The sequence below is a fragment of the Poromitra crassiceps genome, assembly GCF_964638095.1.
Source record: "Poromitra crassiceps genome assembly, chromosome: 28".
NCBI lineage: Eukaryota > Metazoa > Chordata > Actinopteri > Beryciformes > Melamphaidae > Poromitra > Poromitra crassiceps.
Window position 1 is genome coordinate 3,963,756 of NC_139651.1, and position 20,324 is coordinate 3,984,079.

At 45.3% G+C, this 20,324-nt stretch overlaps 1 protein-coding gene across 1 annotated transcript; it reads left to right on the top strand.

The window, feature by feature from the left end:
- Window positions 1–1,526: 1,526 nt before the first annotated feature.
- Window positions 1,527–17,633, top strand: LOC310799738 (histone-binding protein RBBP7). The gene is made up of 13 exons (XM_083662334.1): window positions 1,527–1,723; window positions 2,912–2,935; window positions 3,237–3,381; window positions 4,343–4,487; window positions 6,178–6,355; window positions 7,801–7,916; window positions 8,220–8,380; window positions 8,546–8,672; window positions 8,957–9,034; window positions 9,554–9,630; window positions 11,672–11,729; window positions 13,613–13,723; window positions 15,514–17,633. Exons 1-13 carry the CDS (start codon window positions 1,708–1,710, stop codon window positions 15,580–15,582), a joined length of 1,305 nt encoding a protein of 434 aa, XP_083518460.1. The 5' UTR covers window positions 1,527–1,707; the 3' UTR covers window positions 15,583–17,633.
- The last annotated feature ends 2,691 nt before the right edge of the window (window positions 17,634–20,324 follow it).

Consider the following 20,324-nt stretch of genomic DNA (forward strand, 5'->3'; position numbering starts at 1 on the left):
TGGACGTCCACAGCTCATCATGGCAACAATGAAAGCAGGATTACTTTTATTTCTACCAAGCAAAGCACGAATGTGTGTGCCAAAGTCGAATTCATCAACTTTGGCCCTCGTTTCTTGGATGAACTATTGATTTCTCCGCACCCTCCACACTGTGAAATCCATGGTGAAATCACTCCTGGTAGCCAGAGCCGTATAATAGAAGAGTTCTGACATCTCCATTCACTCCAATGGACCAGTTTTTTTCCAGGAAGTAGAAAGTGGAACTCTTCAGTAAAAAAAGCAGCACTGTCGAGTTGCATCAAAATAGACAGTGTTGTACTTTGAAAGGGTTTTTCATCCCTTGAAATGAATCAAATTGTACATTATCTGCTTTATTTTAGCATGCAAAAGTAGCGCGAGACCCATTCCTGGCTGTTCATTGGCTAATGATTCTTGCATTTTGGTCCTCCGCTGACGCCACTCTCTTACTAGAGGACACTACTGGTAGCACGTCCCTACAGAGCACGCCCCCCTAAGTACAGAGCACGCCCATCTAAACAGCACCTCAAACAAACAACCTCGCGTCACCAGGCTCTTCTCGGCGAGAAAGAGCCTGGCCTCCGTTCACAAGTGGTTTTGTCACCCTGCCTGCTTCCGGCCTAGAGCCCGCCCTAGACAGGAAACAACAGCGGAAATAGCTCGTTAACTTGACAATTAGACACAACGAATCAGAAAATAAAACGGCAAACAACAAAACAAAAGATGAACGTACCGAACGAAGTTTTTGAAGAAGTTCTTGTAGAAACATTGCGGATTCACAATCTCACATATTTTAAGCCAATACAGAAGCTTTACTTTTCAAACAAATGGCCAGTTGATGGAATAGTTATAACGCTAGTTGTCTGTCCGCTGTTATCGATAATGGAGGATCGAGTACAACAGTTGAAGCATCTCTGCTGCCTGTGCTGGGAAAGACATGGTCATGGACATTGATCATAAGATTTCACATGGCGAGTACTCCATTGTCTTTGGCTCTCCAGAAGCCTTCCTCGGCAGTTTACTAGAAAACACATTCCTAACATAACCTCGCCGCGTCAAGCTAACGGCAACAAAGACGTTTTTTGGCGCACTTATTTCCGGTGTTGTTTCCAGTTTCTTGGTTTACGGCCCCATGACAAAAAGCAGGGTGAAAGGTGCCCAGACTAAACAAACAACAGTCCTTGGTCCCTCCCTTCACTTATGGGCGGGAGCTTGGAAGTAGTGCACGTCGGAAACTAGACGATAGTGGGCGTGCTCTGTAGTGTGAGTAAGCTACTAAGTATGACATTTTTGAATGTTACGATTAAGTCAAAGCTCAAAAAACGTTACGAGTGTCACATTTCAATTTAATGATGTTTGTTTTAATTCTCAATTCCTCGCTTATGGGCGTGCCCTGTACTTATGGGCGTGCTCTGTACTTATGGGCGTGCTCTGTACTTTATGGGCGTGCCCGGTAAGTACTGGCTCCGGCCGGAGCTACTCATTTTCATTGTCACCGGTCCGGCACATGCTCAGATAGGCACCGACGAAATCCGCGCTGAAAAGGAAGGACGGCCCACCTGAGTTTAGCGCATTAGGTTTAGCGGCGATACAACCAAAGCTCTTATTATTAGGATAATAACGCTTTGAACTAAAACAGCGTCTTCACTTTGCTTTCGGGCATCGTGACACACCGCTGAAGTCGGGAACATGGCTGATAAAGAGGGTAGGTTAATAACCAGAGCTAGCTAGATGCTGGCTGCTTTGTGTGCGCACCACGGCCGTTTACTATCATGGTTGTTTGCATGACATGCTAGCTTAGCTAGATCATCTAGCTAGTTAGATGCTAACATACGTCTCATTCTCGGCTTGTAGTTTGCTAACTCCGCTAGCTCTGTTTCCACTCCAGGCTCATGATACAGTAGCCGCGGTGACGTTACGTGCTGTATTGTTGCAACGACAAGCGTCACGCCAAACTTTCACTCTTCACGTACATCCAATTCACTAGCCTGAATCTATTTAATATGATATGAAGTGTCCCCTAATGAAGGATTCATTGGGACAGGTTACCAGGCTATAACGTTAAATCGGTTCGCATTTTACTATCACACAAACCTCTTTTGGGGGCGGTAGCGAACAGTGTGAGACAGCTCTGAATGTTGATACGGTCAGTATTTTATTGAAATAAAGCTATTTATGCCGGAGAATATAGTTTACACCTAGGTTAGCTAAACCATACCATTCACATTAGGTCGTAATCCATGTTCTACCAGATAAGTTATGTGCCTAAACCATAAGGCAGGCAGCAGTTGAAATATTGTTGAATGGAATGTGCGTAACGTTCTTTCCAGAAGGTAGAACAGTGGTTCTGTTAAGTACTACTAGATTTCTATCATATTACACTAATAACTTAATAGAATCCACCTGTCATCCCAGATGTAAACTAATCGCCGATTAACATTAGATGGTGGAATGAAAACCAGCTGGACTCTGTGTCCAGAGGTCCAGGATTGAGAACCGCTGGCTAGAGATGAGAGACGTTGGTTTGTGGCTGGCGAGATGGGCAAACATCTCTCTTCCCGCCCTAAACAAGACTGTTGGAATGCCCTTGAGCAAGGCACTGAACTCCAACCTCTCCCTGCTCCAATGTAGTTGCTCAGTGGCCAACAGTAGAAGCCTGGCTGTACTGTGAAGCAGGGTGTTTGCTAAAATAGAACATGCATTCTCAGTCAATGTGAAATGTTTATAAAGACGATGGCAACTATACATTTTTTAGCAAATGTGTCCATTTTAAAAAAGTTTAAGAGGAACCCACACTCTACACCAAAACAAGGAGAGGCAAAAAAAATGCCATAGTTATGCTCGTGCATCATGCAAAAAAAGTGCTCAAGTAAATGTCTTTTTTTTTTTACAGGTACTGGTGGAAGACCCATGGAGGGTACGTCATGAATCACCATATTCACATTGTTTTTTGTGTAGTTTTGATTTTCTGTTGCCCTGTTCATTAGTTCTTCCTTATGGATACCGACATACTTGTTGCAACTTTGCAACCAATCAATTTCAATGGACAGAGTCAACAGTCTTTTGTTTTTTGTTTTTCCCCCCAATGTAGATAGCTGTATTATCTGTGATTTTTTTTTCTAATATTTCCCCCCCGATTTTTATCCCCCCTCTGTGATTAATGACACTTATTTAGAACTCTTAAAACTCCCAACTTATCCCGTCTTCTTCTGCTACAGTGTATGACGACGCGGTGGAGGAGAGGGTCATCAACGAGGAGTACAAGATCTGGAAGAAGAACACACCTTTCCTCTATGACCTGGTGATGACACATGCACTGGAGTGGCCGAGCCTCACTGTGCAGTGGCTTCCTGATGTCAGCAGGTATCCACACCATCTCCCGTCTGACTGCTGTTCACTTCTTACAGAGCAACTTTGTACTTTGAGAGTCCCATGTTGGGGTGTGCTGACACTATTCTGCCTTTTTCAAACGCCTCCCACACTGTTTTACTTCAAACACCATTCACAGAAACACACAACACGAAAAGATGAGCGTTGAGTTCAATATTTTAGAGGAGCAGCACACGCATGACTTAAGACCAACTGATCACAATGAAGAGGTGGTGAGGTCAGATGTTAATTTCTTTGCCAAGATACATCAGGAACACAAACCAGTTGTACATTGTAACATTCACATATATATTATAGATGCTTCTCTGTTTCAGAGTTGTGCACTTGCCAGCATGAGGCAGAATGTTTCTGATTAATTTCAAAAGGTGAACACTTTGACACTTTAATGAAAAATAATAGCTTTTCTACTAGAGGACTGGGTTCAACTGAAATCACCTTCTCCTATGTGTGTCAGTCACATCAGCAGCATTACCAAATGAATAGAGTAACAAACAATCAATCAATTAATCAATCTTTATTAGCAGACACAAGGTCCAATAAAAACACACAGTAAAAAACAACAACACAACATCAAACAATTAAACAATTAACATCAGCACATCTAAAAATACTACAATAAGAGCCTGTACCAATGAGCCCAAGTGCTGGACTGATACTTAATTGCACTAAGACTGGGCTGAGTCAGAAGCAAGATTATGATATTCTGAGAAACATTAACACATTTCATCAAACAAAAACCTAGTCCTTTTAGACCATAGCACATACAATCCTATAGCTTATTGGCCTTTTATCATTACCAAGGTCATGTCGTGGTACTCTGCAGGCCGGATATGACCAGCAGAATATTATACTCCTGGTCATGTCATAGTACTCTGCAGGTCGGATATGACCCAGCAGAATATTATACTTCTGCTCATGTTGTGGTACTCTTTAGGCCGGAGGGGAAGGACTATGCGGTCCACAGGCTGGTTCTGGGGACCCACACATCAGACGAGCAGAACCACCTTGTCATCGCCAGCGTCCAGGTGCCAAATGATGATGCCCAGTTTGATGCCTCACACTACGACAGCGAGAAAGGAGGTAAATACGGCGGGAGTTGTCTGCAAGCTTAAATCTGATTTAAAAAAAAACACATCCAGGTGTTAAAGTGGTGCAGGTTTGTGCACGTTGAACCATATCATCCTTCCCCCTCCCCCCTCTCTGGCAATGTGTGTCTGCATGCATGTGTATAGGCGCTGACAGGGTTCTGCGCAGCCTCCACTTGGAGCTTTGCCGCCGACTAGCGGCGACAGCGAGACTGTGCATACTCAAACGTAACTCGGCGCGTTGGCTGCGGTACACGTCCAAAACACTAGGTGGCTTGTGGTACACTTATGTCCTTTACATATGACGTTATCATGTCGTTTACCAAGAACTTGCAATCATGTTAGTGGGGGGACATTTGATTATCCCTCCATTTCAAAACTCATTCTGGTGAGCCTGCAGAAGGCTTTGCTAGATGAGGGACAAGCACTGTTAAATGAGGAAATGGCATTTCCTCATTCCTCACAACTACGTCAGCGGATATGTGCGCGGCCCAAGCGAACGGCCAATCGCAGCTCTCGTGCTGGTCACATGACGTCCGTGTTGACGCCGCGGAGTCACATTTTCGAGGAGCTGCACGCCCCCCCTCCGCCGAGCTGCGCCGATAGGACGGCTAGCTGTGGCGACCCGTCGGCGCTGGCGATTTCGCGTAAGCATAAAACCCGTTTTTAGTGTGTGCGTGCGTGTTTCACCGACCCACTGTGCTTCCTTGTCCTTTTACAATATTGATGCTGTCAAGATGAAACCGTCTATAAGACCATCACAGAAATGTCAGGTTTCAAGCTTAGTTTAGTTAGGTCAGGGGATTAGGTTTTTGATGCTGTATAAATCAGGCTCATCCTGTAAACTAACCTGCCTCCAATAAAGCAATAACATAAGAGCTCTATTGGGCTTCAAGATTGATCTGTCTATCTCACATCAAGACACTCGATTATTCAAATTATTAAAGTTGATTAGTGGTTTGGGTTTCCCTCTGGTGCCATTCTGTTAGATTTAGCCAGAAACCATATTTCCTGCAGCAGTGATTCCCAAACCGCGGGCCGCCGTGGACGGTGGAGGTACTGCAGGTGGGCCGCGAGTCTGTCAACACTCGCCGATAAGCCGTTTTTTTCCTCCCGGAAAAACGTCTTTTTAATAAATTTTCCATTCACAACAACGGCAGTTCCCCTCGAGCGAGGAGGGACCGCCCTCTCTCTCTCTCTCTCTCTCTCCCTCCCCCCCACCCTCTTTGACTGTCTCCCTCTTTGACTGCTTTTCAAGTGTGATTCCTGTCGCTCTCCATTCATCCTGGGTGCTGAACCTGTCTTATTCTGTCTCCCAGCAGGTATGTTGATGGGTGCCGCACTGTGTGCAGGGCTGCTGAAGGCTCCCTGCTGCTCTGGTGTGATGATAGAGGTAGTCTGTGTTTGTGAGTGTGAACAGATGCTGAGCCATTTGAAGGTACAGTTGAAGTCTAAACCTCAGTGCATACTGCTGCATACAGAAGCCAACGTAGCAGCATTACAGATGGCAGAAGAACAATGTTTGAGAAGATGTTTAATACTTCTATTTTATTAGATCCATAAAATATGTCCACTATTAAGTTTTGATGAGAAATCATGTCCCCAATTGAATTCTCCAAATACACGGCATCAAAAGGTTTTAACCCCATCAAATGATGTACTAGTATTTTTTTCTATTTTCTCTGCAGAATTTGGCGGATTTGGTTCAGTCAGTGGAAAAATAGAGATTGAGATCAAGATCAACCACGAGGGAGAGGTGAACCGAGCCCGCTACATGCCCCAGAATCCCTGCATCATCGCCACCAAGACCCCAACGTCCGACGTGCTGGTCTTTGACTACACCAAGCACCCCTCCAAACCAGGTACGTGCTGGTCTTTGACTACACCAAGCACCCCTCCAAACCAGGTACGTGCTGGTCTTTGACTACACCAAGCACCCCTCCAAACCAGGTACGTGCTGGTCTTTGACTACACCAAGCACCCCTCCAAACCAGGTTGGCCTGCCCACCATAATGGATGCTAGGGCCAAAATGTATCTGCAGTCGTTAGATCCTTGAAAGGATGCGCCTTCCCTCCTGGTGGTTTTTTTAGTGGCGCTAAACCAACTAATAGTTTGAAGCATAAAGTACCGAAGGCACAAGGTAGTAGGGCTGTGAATCTTCACTGGCCTCACGATTCGATTCGATTACGATTCAGAGGGCTACGATTCGATTCGATAACGATTATCGATGCATCTCGATGCATCACTTTTTTTCCCGAATACATGGGTTTTTTTCTCACTTTCTTTTTTCTCACTGTGTGGCTACTTTTAAAATAAAAGTGCATTTAGAATTGCATTGTATTATGATCCATAATTAAAATAAACAACTGCATGTACTTCCATTATATTTGATTTGATTATATAATTATTATTATTTTTTTAATAATCGATTTTTGACATTTGTGAATCGATGCAGAATCATGCAGGTCCGCATTGCGATGCATCTTATAATCGATTATTTTTGACACCCCTACAAGGTAGCACTCGCAAAACTTCAGGACAAAGGAAATCTCAATTTCACCAATTTATTTGGCCGTGTCAATAAAAAGCGTGCCAACGTTTAGGCCTCTTGGCCTTCATCAGGGCAGGGTACTTTATGCTTCGAAAGGTATCTGCGGTTGTCAGTGGTTTCATGCACAACAAAGCAGAACTTGTTGTCATGGACTTTGATAGGGGCTGCATCCACCATCATCATACCACCATCATCATCATCATAGAGACAGTCCGCGTGTCTGGGAACGCCCACAAAACGGCTGGCGCGCGAGTGGGGTAAAACCGCCGATATATCTCATAGGCTGACTCACCAAAAGACGGTGCTGCGGCTCTAAACGACATGTTTGGGGGTTCTAGAGCAGAACACAAGACGTCTGCTCAGATGTGCGTTTACTGCGGTGGTTAAATCCCCGATCGTGTCTGCCTGGGCTGGGCTATCAGCTAAATTCTAACTTTGCTGAATGGATAGAACGGGGGAATTTACCCCACCCTGACCCTGTCCCCAGCAAGGCTGAGCCAGCTAACCCAGCGTATATTGTGGGCGTTCCTAGAGACTGTATGGGCGTTCCCAGACATGCAGACTGTCTCTATAACTAAAAGAAAGTGGGCTCTGCGATTTTTGTCCCGGAAGTGATGTCACTTGCTGATGTTGTCATAGGCATTGTCACATCATCAGTGATGTCATAAGAGCGTGACATGGTGCTGCTCTGTTTGTCACTTTGTGTTGAATAGAACACACACAGAGGTGAATTGAGTGTGTGGTTTGTCCTTCAGATCCCAGTGGAGAGTGTAGTCCTGACCTGCGGCTTCGAGGCCACCAGAAGGAAGGCTACGGCCTCTCCTGGAACCCCAACCTCAGCGGCAACCTGCTCAGCGCCTCCGACGACCATGTGAGTGACTGGCTAACTCTCACCAGAGGATTAAAATAAAAATCTGTATGTCACCTCTAGATTAACTAAATCAGCCACAATTATCTCTAGATTAACTAAATCTGCCACAGCACAGCATGAGAATTTGGTCGGGCAACAGCATATATCAATCGACCAACCGACCAGAAGGTGTCAGCACCTAGCTATGACGATCAAATATACTGTAAGTGTTGTAGTGTGCTCCCAGCTGAAGACAGACCAAGGCAGTGGGAAAAGAACTGATACCGACTCTGACCTCGTCTTGTCTGTTTCCTTCCTCTCCAGACCATCTGCCTGTGGGACATTGGGGCCGGGCCGAAGGAAGGGAAGATTGTGGACGCCAAGACCATCTTCACCGGCCACACGGCGGTGGTGGAGGACGTTTCCTGGCATTTGCTCCACGAGTCCCTGTTTGGCTCCGTGGCCGACGACCAGAAACTGATGATGTGAGTAGTGGCGGTTTCAAACCACTAGGCTTGCTCCTTAAGCCTTCAGTGAGACGTTTTCTGCGTCTGTGAATTGAGGATGACAAACTCAACTTAAAATCTGTCTGCCTCATCTCATTTCAAACACTCGCTGGCTCTGACTCCGTACTTTCTCTTCTCCACCAGATGGGACACCCGGTCGAACAACACGTCCAAGCCCAGCCACGCAGTGGACGCTCACACGGCTGAGGTCAACTGTCTGAGCTTCAACCCCTACAGCGAGTTCATTCTCGCCACCGGTTCTGCCGACAAGGTAGAAAAGAGGAGGACAACATAACCTAGATTGGACAAACTTGACCGGGATGTCTGGTCACTGAAATTGATTATTTTACTAGAGATGGCCTTCTCAAGGCCTACAGCAGGGTGTGAAGCAGTTGTATTTTCTGGAATTTGTTTAGAATTGTGCCTGGACTTGTGTCAATTGAAAATCACTCATGAGTAATTTTTTTGCCAATAACAGACCAAAATGATCTGATCATATTAAATGTACCAGTTATCTCTCAAACGTTTGAATGTCGATCTTTGTATTTCTCTCAGACTGTTGCATTGTGGGATCTCAGGAACCTCAAACTGAAGCTGCACTCCTTCGAGTCGCACAAAGACGAAATCTTCCAGGTAAGAATTTGCAGTACAACCAAGTGTTGTGCAAACATAACATAACATAACATAACATAACGCACAAAAAGGGGTGTGTTTAGTTCACTTGTGGTCACTTGTTAGTCCGTCCAGCTTTCCACGGACAATCAAATCATCATCTGCGGCTCACCTGTGTATTTAAAAAGAAGTGGACATTAAACGCATACATAACATTTAGATCAGCTGTAACACCACTAGTTGTAAAAACGGGGAAAAAAAACTTAATTGTGATTGGATGGTGAAGGCTGAACATCTGCCTCTGGGAGTGAAAAGCTCAGCCGTCCTTCAGCGACATCTAGAGGTGGCGACAGGCAACTGGATACTCTGCATCATTGTGAAATGCCAGTTTTCAGTGATGCAGCAGGTTTTCCGCACCCAAAAAATCCATGATTTTGCACAAAGCTATGATGCACTGCTGCTGTGTGAGTCAACAACTGTGCCGTTTGTGTCAGAGTGGAGTTTTGAACTGCGGGCTCCCACTGTTTCCTACTTTATCAGGTACAATGGTCACCTCACAATGAGACCATCCTGGCTTCCAGTGGCACCGACCGACGCCTCAATGTCTGGGACCTCAGGTAAAACTACAAAGGAAGCTGTAAAGGATCTGGCTTTACGCATAATCAACCCACTCTGTATCATATATACTCTGTAATATAAGCACATGGGCAGTGTTTACCTTCTCTCTCCGTTTACCTCACGGAGAAAAATCCTCCTGCAGAAACTCCGCCCCCACCAGCTGCAAGTCATTAAGGCTCTCAATGCAATTCTCCATGGCCATACTTAATATATATTATATAATATATATTATAATAAAAATAAACAATAACAGCCGTCCTCGGAGCAGATTCTGCCTCTCCAGCAGAACTTCCGCAGCTCCGTTGTGACGCAAAACAGGGCGCTTTGCCAGAGGAGGACATGGGAGATCTCTGTGAGGAAAACACAGAGAAGGTAAACATCACGCATGTGCTTATATTACCGAGATTATTATTGATACATAGTGGGTTGATTATCAGTAAAGCCAACCATTAAGGATGTTAATGATGAACGGTTAATCGATTAATTGCCGTTAAAGGAACACTCTGCCCATTTTCCACCAGCTTTGTATCATTAGAACATCAGTAGTATATCAGAAAACTGTAAACTGTTTTGAAGTCTGTCGTTTAATTTGACAGTTATTGAGTGTTAAAGTGTGGACCAGTGACATCACTGGTCCACACTAACTCAAATTAATAACTCATTAACTCAAATCAACTCTCAATAACTGTCAAATTAAATGACAGACTTCAAAACCGTTTACAGTTTTCTGATATACTACTGATGTTCTAATGATATAAAGCTGGTTGAAAATGGGCGGAATGTTCCTTTAAGACCGTCACAGATAAAAAAAATTTTTTTAACTGATTTGATTAACCGACAATGCGTTCTGTGTATCATTTCTGTGGTGGAACTCTCATACTGTAGTAGGCTGTTTAACTTTTATACCAGCAGCAGAGGACATAACGTTACTTCACCCAAACTAGCGGTCACTGTATGATCTGGACTTACATGTCACTGATGGGCCATAGAGACAGAAATGGTGAGGCAAGAAACGGGCAAAATGTTAAGTCCAGCGTGGGAGTGGACGGACACACACAGAGCACTTTGGGGTGAGCTGAACTGGCGCGGTGGATTTGATACGTTCCCATTTCCAGCGGAGGGAGCAAGCAATTAGCCTAATTCAAGAAATAATTAACTAATGTCACGGAGCAAAATATGAAAGAACGTCATGAAGAAGAGAGTTGTTTTTGTAGCGGACAGTGCAGGGGGTAAAATAAAGAACGTAGCCTACTACTTTGAGCTTGGTACACAGCAAGCAAGCGGAGTATCCACTGTTAGCCAGGTCAGATAACGTTGTCGTCGACAATGACGAGCACTTTCTTGTAAAACATACCTGGACTCCAACAAAGAAAGCTTCAGATGGTTTTCTCTCCTCCGAGCGCTCGAGCCACTTACATCTATAAGACCTGTAGACGTTAACGTAATTCCCTGGAATGCGAGACTTAACGAGCCAGTTACATGGCGTTGCATTCTTAGACATTGCCGTTTGCTTTTATTTGGTATGTTGCATACAATTGGCCAAATTATTAGTTAATTCAGAGTTAGATGATATTGGAGCAGCAAGCCATTTTTCTTTTTTTTTTTAGCTGGAAGTCGTCACACGACCACACAACCAAGTCAAATGGGCGTGGCTACATAAGGTGAATATTGCGATGCTGTTCTTAAATACAGCTCCTGCATCATCAATGTTGTAGCCTATCCGACGTGAGGTTGCAGTGCACGAGGCGAAAGTGAAACTCACCAAGGCGCTCACGTCTGATTGTTTAGAAGAAGCTGCTGATGTGCCACGTGCAGCAGAGACAATAACTCAGAGGATTTGCTTTATGGTGGAAAACGACATGATGCAAATAAACATGGTGGACTGTGAGCGATTTCATTAGCTACTAAACTACATTGAGAACCAGGCTGTCTGGTCCCAGTTATGATTTAAAACTAGAAACATCACACTTCCTGCATATTCAAGGTGTCTATTCCCCCAAATGGACTCCGTTTCACATATTGCTGGATCTGCCTTTCCAGTAAAATCGGGGAGGAGCAGTCGGCCGAGGATGCTGAGGACGGCCCGCCGGAGCTGCTGGTGAGTACTGGCCAAGAGCCCAAATCAAGATGTCAGCGGCCAGGGGGTACAGTGGTGCAGTGGTAAGCGCTGTCGCCTCACAGCTCGAAGGTCCTGGGTTCGATTCCCACCTGGGACGCTGTGAGCGCTGAAGGAATGCGTGCCCGTCCGCATGTCCTCGAGTGCCCAACGCCCGGGTGGGGTCGTCAAAAAGGGCCTTTCTGTGTGGAGTTTGCATGTTCTCCCCGTGCCTCCCGGGGGTTTCCTTCATATAGGAACCCCCTTCACCAAAACATGCAATATCCTGGTTGCTAATGTGGTTCCTCCTCTGGTCGTTAAGGGCGCCTGTTCGGAGGGAGGGGAACTGGTTGGAATAGCGTGAACCTCCCACGTGCTATGTCCTACCGGTGAAGCTTCCCCTGTCAGGTGAAAAGAAGCGGCTGGCTAACTGCCCATGTGTTGGAGGAAGCATGGAGCCAGTTTCGGCTCTCCCCAGATCGGCAGAGGGTGGAGTAGCAAGTTCAACCAGGATAAATAAATTAAATTAGCACTAAGGGGGGATAAAAATGGGATAAAAAAATCTGGGGGTGGGGGGGGGGGAGAGATGTCAGCTGCCATCCACACTCTCCTCTAGATCTTCCACCCTTATATCAGTGCGGAAGGTTTCAGCAGAGACGATGCATTATAGAGACGGTGCAACTTCCAGTCACTTCCTGTATCTGTGTCACATGCCACTGCCACGGCCCCCTTAGGAGACTTGCGGCAGGTCCTGACTATATTGGAGTCAATGGGAGAAGTAAACGTGATCTCAGATTATGACTTGATTCTTTCGCCCCCATAATCATCAAAGTAAATATTGGGCCCATTTTCCACAACCACATATCTTCTGAACATTCTGACACTAAAATGGCATTTTTCAGATGCACAGATCAGGAGAAAATTAACTTTGTTGGAGACCTGTCTCTGTCTCAGCAACACACACTCATGAGATTTGGCAACAGGAGCTTACGTTAGCAGGGAGCCATTAGCTAAAGCTACATGTGAAGTTTGCTGATGTAGTAGCCAAATCTGTGGTTGGGAAGAAAAAAAAAATCAGTAAATATCTTAGTTACAACTAGATTGAGCTACAAAGGAGCCAGTTGTGTGTTTACATGTGTGGAGTTTTGGGAACTCACAATCTCTAGCTCAAGTTCGCTTGCTAGGTCAGCACAACACTTTAAAGCCCCATTCAGTAAGTTTTCCAAGTTTTACTGTTGGAGAAACTGCGCCCTCTGGGTCCAATAGTATCGATAACGATATCACCGTTCAAAGTCAACAAAACACAGCGCCAGAAAGCTCTATGTACATGTTGTGACATCGGGTACTCACCACGTGATGAAATAATAATCCATAGTTCCGTGAAACATCATTTTCGTAGCAAATCCGAATCGAGTTACTTCCTTGTTTTCATGAACACAGCGCTTCCGCTGTACAGCGCATGCGCGCGTCCTTTTCTTTTTTCTTTTTTCTTGCTACGGGACGCAGGCAGCAAACTGCTTAGTCCCAGAGCTGGCCAATGGAGGGCGGTGTGGGATAAATAAAGACGAGGGTCTCCCTATTACAAGTCAATCTACCATGTCCTGTGACTAAAAAGCTCTTATATTACAGTAAAAAATGTCAAAAATCTTACTGATTGGGGCTTTAAGTGGAGAGGTGACCACGCCCCTTTAGGAGACTAGAAGAGTACCCTTTCATACTATTGGCAGAGCATGGAATGAGGAATCTATAATCCATCATCTATGGTTTCAGCCACTAAACACTAGACTGCTGTCACAACTAAAAATCATTTCATCGCCACATCTTGTTCACCCCTCCTCAGAATGGGGTCTAATTGTCTCTCATGCCCTGTTCTTCCTCTCCATCAGTTCATCCATGGCGGCCACACAGCCAAGATCTCGGACTTCTCCTGGAACCCCAATGAACCCTGGGTCATCTGCTCAGTGTCCGAGGACAACATCATGCAAGTTTGGCAGATGGTGAGTACATGTGCTGTCTAATAGTCCACACTAGTCACGGTATTATGCAGAATACTTTATCATTCTGAAATTGTTCTCAATGGCTACGTTTACATGGACAGTTTCAATCCTCTTTAACTCAGAATTCGATCCCAATCCTCTTCAAATTTATCTTGTAAACACCTAAAGCAGAATGAAAAAGGCCAATTCGATGTGAAGTCAAATTCCATGTAAGGGGGTGGTGTAGTTCGTTTCTCAATGCGATTGAAGTATTTTTCTATACATGTGAACGCTCTTTCCTCTACAATCCTCTCTAACTCACTGCGGTCTTTCTGCGCATGCCCGTTGTCAGCTCTCCCTCTCAGGGAAGAGCTCTGTCACACTCCAGGAAGGGAGGGGGAATCACATGGATACGTCAAACGCGTCAAACCGCGTCAGACACACCCGGCCCCAGCAGCTAGCGAAACATGGCCGCTTCCAGAGTGGCTGTTGACAGTTTCAAATGATGACAAATCAACCACTTTTGCAACGTGGGGAGGAGGCAGCGATTTGTTTGGCGTTAACGTTAGCTGTTGTGGTGGCTATGGCTAACTTTAGCTAGCTAGTTGTGGCTACCTTCAACAGGCAGCGCTTCACAAGCTTGTGGTGACGCTAACGTTACATGCAAGCTAACGTGAAGCTAGCTGCGGGGCAGTCATGATGTATAACGAAACGAATGCGCACATTTACATAAAAGTCAACATCACAGTGTCTTTTCTTTAATCTAGAGGCATCATTTTTCAGTCAAAAGTGAAACGGGCATGCGCAGAAAGACTGCAGTGAGTTAGAGAGGATTGAGATTGGATACTATTTTCTCTTGTAAACTCACAGGAAATAACGATCGATGCGAATGATTTGATTCGAATGATTTCATTTCGAATTAAAAGGCCTCATGTAACCGTAGCCAATGATTGAACATCTCAAGAGAACTGTTTAACAGAACACTAAAGCATACATGCACTAAAAGCATGTACGGTAATCAGAATAAGTGGTGACCCCAAAAAACAGATTTAATTTGAAGTTTGCAGATGTTGCTTATTCTGGACAAGGGTGCACAGATGTGTTTGATTGAAGTGTTTACATCATTATAAGCTGTTATTTTTCTCCTCCTATTGAACGGATTTTCAAAGCTTTATACCAGCATTCATACCGAACAAAATGTCATTGCCTGGGCCAATCTATTTGGTTTGAGGTAGTCACATCAGGAGGTTTTATTCTGTTTAGATTGGCATTACAATGTTGTTGTTTTTTTCATATTTGAAATTTTTATAGAACAGAAACAAGACAAAACAGACAAACAGGCTCAGACACAGGGGAAAGAAAGGAAAAACAAAACAATATAATCAACATTACAAAGTGGTGCCGCCAGCCACCTAAGGTGCTTATGTTCTTGTAAACGATATACTTGGGATTTCACTCAAGGGGTCTATGAGAAGCCAGCCGGGCGAGTCACCCGTCACCCCTAGCCTCGTTGAGGTAGACCAAGAACGGGTCCCAGATAGTCACAAACCTTCTAAGTGAGTTGGTTCTCAGGAACCTAAGTCTCTCTATGCGTATAACAGAGGTCATGTCCGTCAACCACAATTGGAAAGAGGGTGGAGAGGGAGATTTCCATTCCTTCAGAATTTGTTTTTTGGCAACTAAGTTGTATGTTTCATTGAGTTTTATTTACTTGCATGTACTCTTCTATCTCTCTCTCTCTCTCTCTCTTCCAAACATACTATAATTAGTCTAATATGCATTGTGTACTTCCTTCTCTTCTGTTCCTCCAGGCGGAGAACATCTACAATGACGAGGAGCCAGACACCCCCGCATCAGAGCTGGAGGGCCAGGGATCGTAACCCACCTCTTACCCGCTGCAGGAGTCTCTACCCAGGCACGACCCCTCTTCCATCCCCCGGGCTGCACACCCAGCCCAGCCCAGCCCAGCCCAGCCCAGCCCAGCCCAGCCCAGCCCAGCCCAGCCCAGCCCATCTCCCATTCTGGTTCATCTTTACTCTAGTCTCCCCCCGGTCCACTTTTTGAATAAACCGGAAAGGTACAAGCAGCACGGACGATACTCCACCTCATCAACAGAAAGATTGGATTCAGTTTTGCTTCCACCTTTCCATGGCCAAGGCTTCCAAAAGCACTTTTAGAATAGTTTTCCCATTGGTTTGCAACAGGACAGGGATTGGCCTTTTAGACCTACTTAGGCGGTAGCTTGAATCTCCCCATTTAGCCGCGTCACCTCCTCTTGAGACGCTACCAAACGGCTCCTTGAGTGCTGCTGCTCGGCCAATAGATCTTCCTTGGATTGCAGATCGTCCTCAGCCTTCCTCCACGAGGAGCAAAGACTTTCTACCTGGTTCTTTAAACCTTGGATTTCGTCACATTAGCAGGTTAATTTCATCTTTAGCTTGGATCTCTTCCTTCATGCTCCTCACCTCCTCCTGGAGATGTTCATTGTGATTAGCACTCTCCTGCTTGTGTCTGACGAGCATAGCTGCCTGAGACTGAACTTGTTCCTCTGCCTTTTTTCAGAGAGTCACTCATACTTTCTACTTGATTTTTTCAGTCCTTGGATCACTTGCTGTTGCAATTCTGAATTTTTGGAGCTCTGATTCTTCAGCGTGGCCAGCTGTTCCATTTGAACCTGAATCTCCTCGTTTCGCCTCTTCACCTCCTCTTGAGGGGTTAGTGTCTGTTCTTCGAGTGCCTCCCTTTGTAGGTAACCCTCTCGATGGGTTGTAGCCAGTAGGCCTTTGCTCAACTTGAATTGAATTTGAACTGTGGTTGTCGGGGCTGAGGAGGAGGAGCCTCTCTCCTCCGGGAAGACGGGGCTGGGCGAGCCCACCGACTTCCTGTCATAGAACTTTCCCGTCTTGAATTCAAACATTGTCAAGTCCATAGTGCCCTTAATCGCTTTAGCTAAATCCGGATAGTTTCTCACTCGTTCACCACCTGGACATAAGTAATAAACATCTTTATGGTCAATTCTGCGACCTGAGCGACAAATAACTTCTTTGCATTTGCAACCCTCTTCTAGCGCAGGTCAATCTTCCCATCCCTCATCACGAGCTGTTCGTGTACCACGGTGTGGAACATTAAGCGACAAAATTTGTTTTAGGGCCTTCTCGCTGCTCACTTTCTCCTGCCAGACTCTCTTCTTCAGGATCCTTTCTGCCATTGAAGTGTTAGCCAGGACCTTGGTGATGGTCATTTGCTTCATCCTCCTCCTCAACGGGCTCAAACCAGTCAACAGGAGGCTCGATCGTTGCCTTGCCTGAGCCTACTTCCACGGGAGCGGAGGTGAGGTTTCCATGTGCATCAAGTTCGTCTGAAGGTACCAAGGGCCCCTTTGTTGATAGCACTTAAGGTGTTTTCTGGTCCGCTGTTCCTAGTCTCTCTGCTTTGTTCCACATCTCCTTCCCGAGGCCCTGTGGCCGTGAGACTGGGCCCTCTTCTTCATTCATTGTTCCACCATGGTGCAGACTAGAATGCTACCAACAACACCACAAGACCCGCCCTACTGTGCATCTGATTGGCTGTTCCTGTTTTTTTCCCAGCCAAAAGTGTTGAAGCACTCTCTGCTTTCATTGTCACTGTCCCTACATAAGGATCATCATGTCTTTTGAAGAAACATTCCCTTCTGTTTTGTTTTTTTTGTTTTGCCTCCCAATGACACATTTGAGGCACATTCAGGTACATAAAATAACTCATCCTACACAGCTTAAGGACAGAGGATTTAGGCTCGAGCGAAAGACTAAGCTAGTGCACTTGAGATAAATGCATGTGTATATTTTTCTCCTGTTTGCCGTTGTGTGACAGACGCCGTGTGAAAACCTCATGGAGTGCTGCCCCCCCCCCCACCACCACCACCCCCTGCAGAACCCCATGAGCTGGCGTGAATTGCAATAAAACTTTTCTAACTTTGAAAATAAAGTGTTTAAACGCTTCCTTTTTCCCTCTGTCTCCCAACTTGACCTTAGTAACATTTCATCAGAGGCTCAGCTTCACCAAGAAACGCTGCAAATAAACAATCCATCGGTCTGAGATCCGGTCTAGAGACCCACCCGCCTGTATCTGGTCATTTGTGTCCTGTATTCTCAGGAAGGCCTTGAGGGAATTTCTTCAAATTTAGCTCAAACATCCGCTTAGACTCGAGGACAAACTGATTAGATGTTGGTGGACTTACGTCCGTCTCATTCTCATGACCGTGATGGAGAGTTTCTGGGTGTGTGGCAAGCAAAGCACAGAAAGGCATTGAAATCCACAAGTCTCAACTTTCCAGTCATACCCAATTTACACAATTCCAAGACTGTTTATGGACCCCAGTATGCAGAAATAATCTAATAAATCATGTTTTTTTTGCACACACAAAAACTGCATGGAATTAGCATAGATTGGGCATGTCTAAAGGCGAGACTCGTGGGTACCCATAGAACCCATTCTCATTCAGATATCCTGAGGTGAGAGGTCAAGGGACCCCTTTAAAAATGGCCACCCCAGTTTTCCCCTCGCCAAAATTCCGTCTAACTTTGGAGCGTTTAGCCCCCTTCCTGACAAGGTAGCATGGCATGTACCAATGGATGCCTTCTTAGGTCTTCTAGTTTCATACAATAGCAGTATCTTCACTCTGGCTTTAGATGCTGCCAGTGTCCTCGAGGAGTAACAGCCTTTTAGACTTGCAGTTACAGCCCCCTGACAGCAGGGTGTGCTTCAGCACCCCTACTTCCAGCGTCCCTGGGAGTTTTCAATGCAGCAATCTCATCTGTTTTTGAAACTGGGTTAAAACAGGACTGCAATGTGGACATTGATGGATACACTATAATCAGAGCAGACAAAGAGATAAGGTAAAATCACCCAAATCTATTGCCGGTGGCCTCGGTTTCTGGTTGACAAAAGGTTGGCAACTACAATTCACTGTTTTGAACAAATGTGTGGTGGTCTCTGAGAAGAACCCTTCACATGTGGCTGCTACACATTGTTGGTAATGACCTAGTCTCAACGCCAGACCCATGAGTTCTTACGCTGATACACTACGTTACTGCATGCTGCAGATCTCTCTGGGTCTGGAACACTCCTCTCACCAAACTGGGCACGGAGCGCGAGTGGTGGATTCACCAATCAGTAACGACTTTGCAATCAGGGAGGCTGTGCCCACCCACTCATTTATGTAGTATGCAGGAGGTGCAGCCCATTTTTTGAACCACTTTTTCATTGGTGGACTAATTTATGTACAGTGCTAGCGCAGCGATTCAACGTAATATTTGAGTCTGCAGAGACTAGTAATGACCCAAAGTAGGTCGAAAGCTAGTTTTGCAGGTATTTTGAGATTTTGATTGATTTGCTTATGATGTTCTCCGTAGTACATGATGGTGAAGAATAATTATTTGCATAAAACAAAGGGGAAAGTGTTTATTTTTATGCTTTTGGTAGAATTCCAATGTAGAAAATGTAATGTTTGAAGCCATTTTTCTCATGTTTTACTTTTAGACACATAACCAATTAAAATACTCCTAACTTTGGCTCTGAGAGAGCTATCTCAGTCATTCCAAAAATTATATATAGGGGAGACTTTCTAATTTGTCAACAACAAAAAATGTAATGCAGAATTTTCACCATGTGAAGGGTATTTGCCAGCGCCACACAAATATGCACAAGAGACAGATCCTGGTGGTATTCTTCAGATGTTTTTCTCCAGTGAATTTGGACAGCTCACTATTAAATTATATTAGGTACCAGGACCCAGTTAACAAAGAAGTACAGTAGCTGAACACACATCGGACTGACCAACCCATTGTTCATGGTTGACTAATAACACTCCTTAGCAGCACACCTTCCACCTCTGCTCTCTGCTATTCTAACCCTCCAGCAGGTCAGGTTTTACAGATGATTAAACATGATTGCACTTCTGCAAACTGTCATTAACTCAACCAGTCTGACACACTTATCTGTTGACAGCTTCCTTACTGTAAACAGCTGAACATCCAATATCCTGTGAGTGCGCGCGCGACGCGTGCATGTGTCATCCCATCACAGCAGGTGATGGATGCTCCACGGCGGCAGTCTCCAGAGTCCAGAGGAAAACACACACACACCACACACACACAGCAGGACACACTTGAAACAACAGCTGACCCGGAGGAGGAACCAGCAGGAGGTTCAGACCAAAAAGGATGACCAGGAGTCTGACTTTGTTGGAATCAGAAGGAACCAGAGTGAAGCCTGGAGGATCCACGCCGCTTACCAAAGAGCCAGGTCAGTCTTCTCCCAACAGATTACATCACTGAACATCACTGATGTTTCAGCAGGGTGACCTCAATCATCACAGCTCCACTGCTGACGGGGGGTACATTTAATTCCGGAGGGCTAATCCCTACACCTACAAGCTGTGAAGTCACTTCCCTTCTTAGTGAAAATGCCCTCGCCCTGGCTGCTCCTCAGGGATGCTGGATCACCTGTCCTGGAGCTGGCAACATGCAGCTGTCCATGTCTGAAGCCAGACTCCCACTTCTTTCAGTGTCTGCCCCTGGGACTTGATTTTGCTCTTATGACATCACTGATGACATCATCAGTGGGACTCTTATGACATCACTGG

Excerpts from the sequence above, each read along its gene's own strand:
- LOC310799738 (XM_083662334.1), top strand. Across the intron at positions 2,936-3,236 it reads TGGTGGAAGACCCATGGAGG|TGTATGACGACGCGGTGGAG; the intron begins GTACGTCATGAA and ends CTTCTGCTACAG. Across the intron at positions 4,488-6,177 it reads ACTACGACAGCGAGAAAGGA|GCAGAATTTGGCGGATTTGG; the intron begins GGTAAATACGGC and ends TCTATTTTCTCT.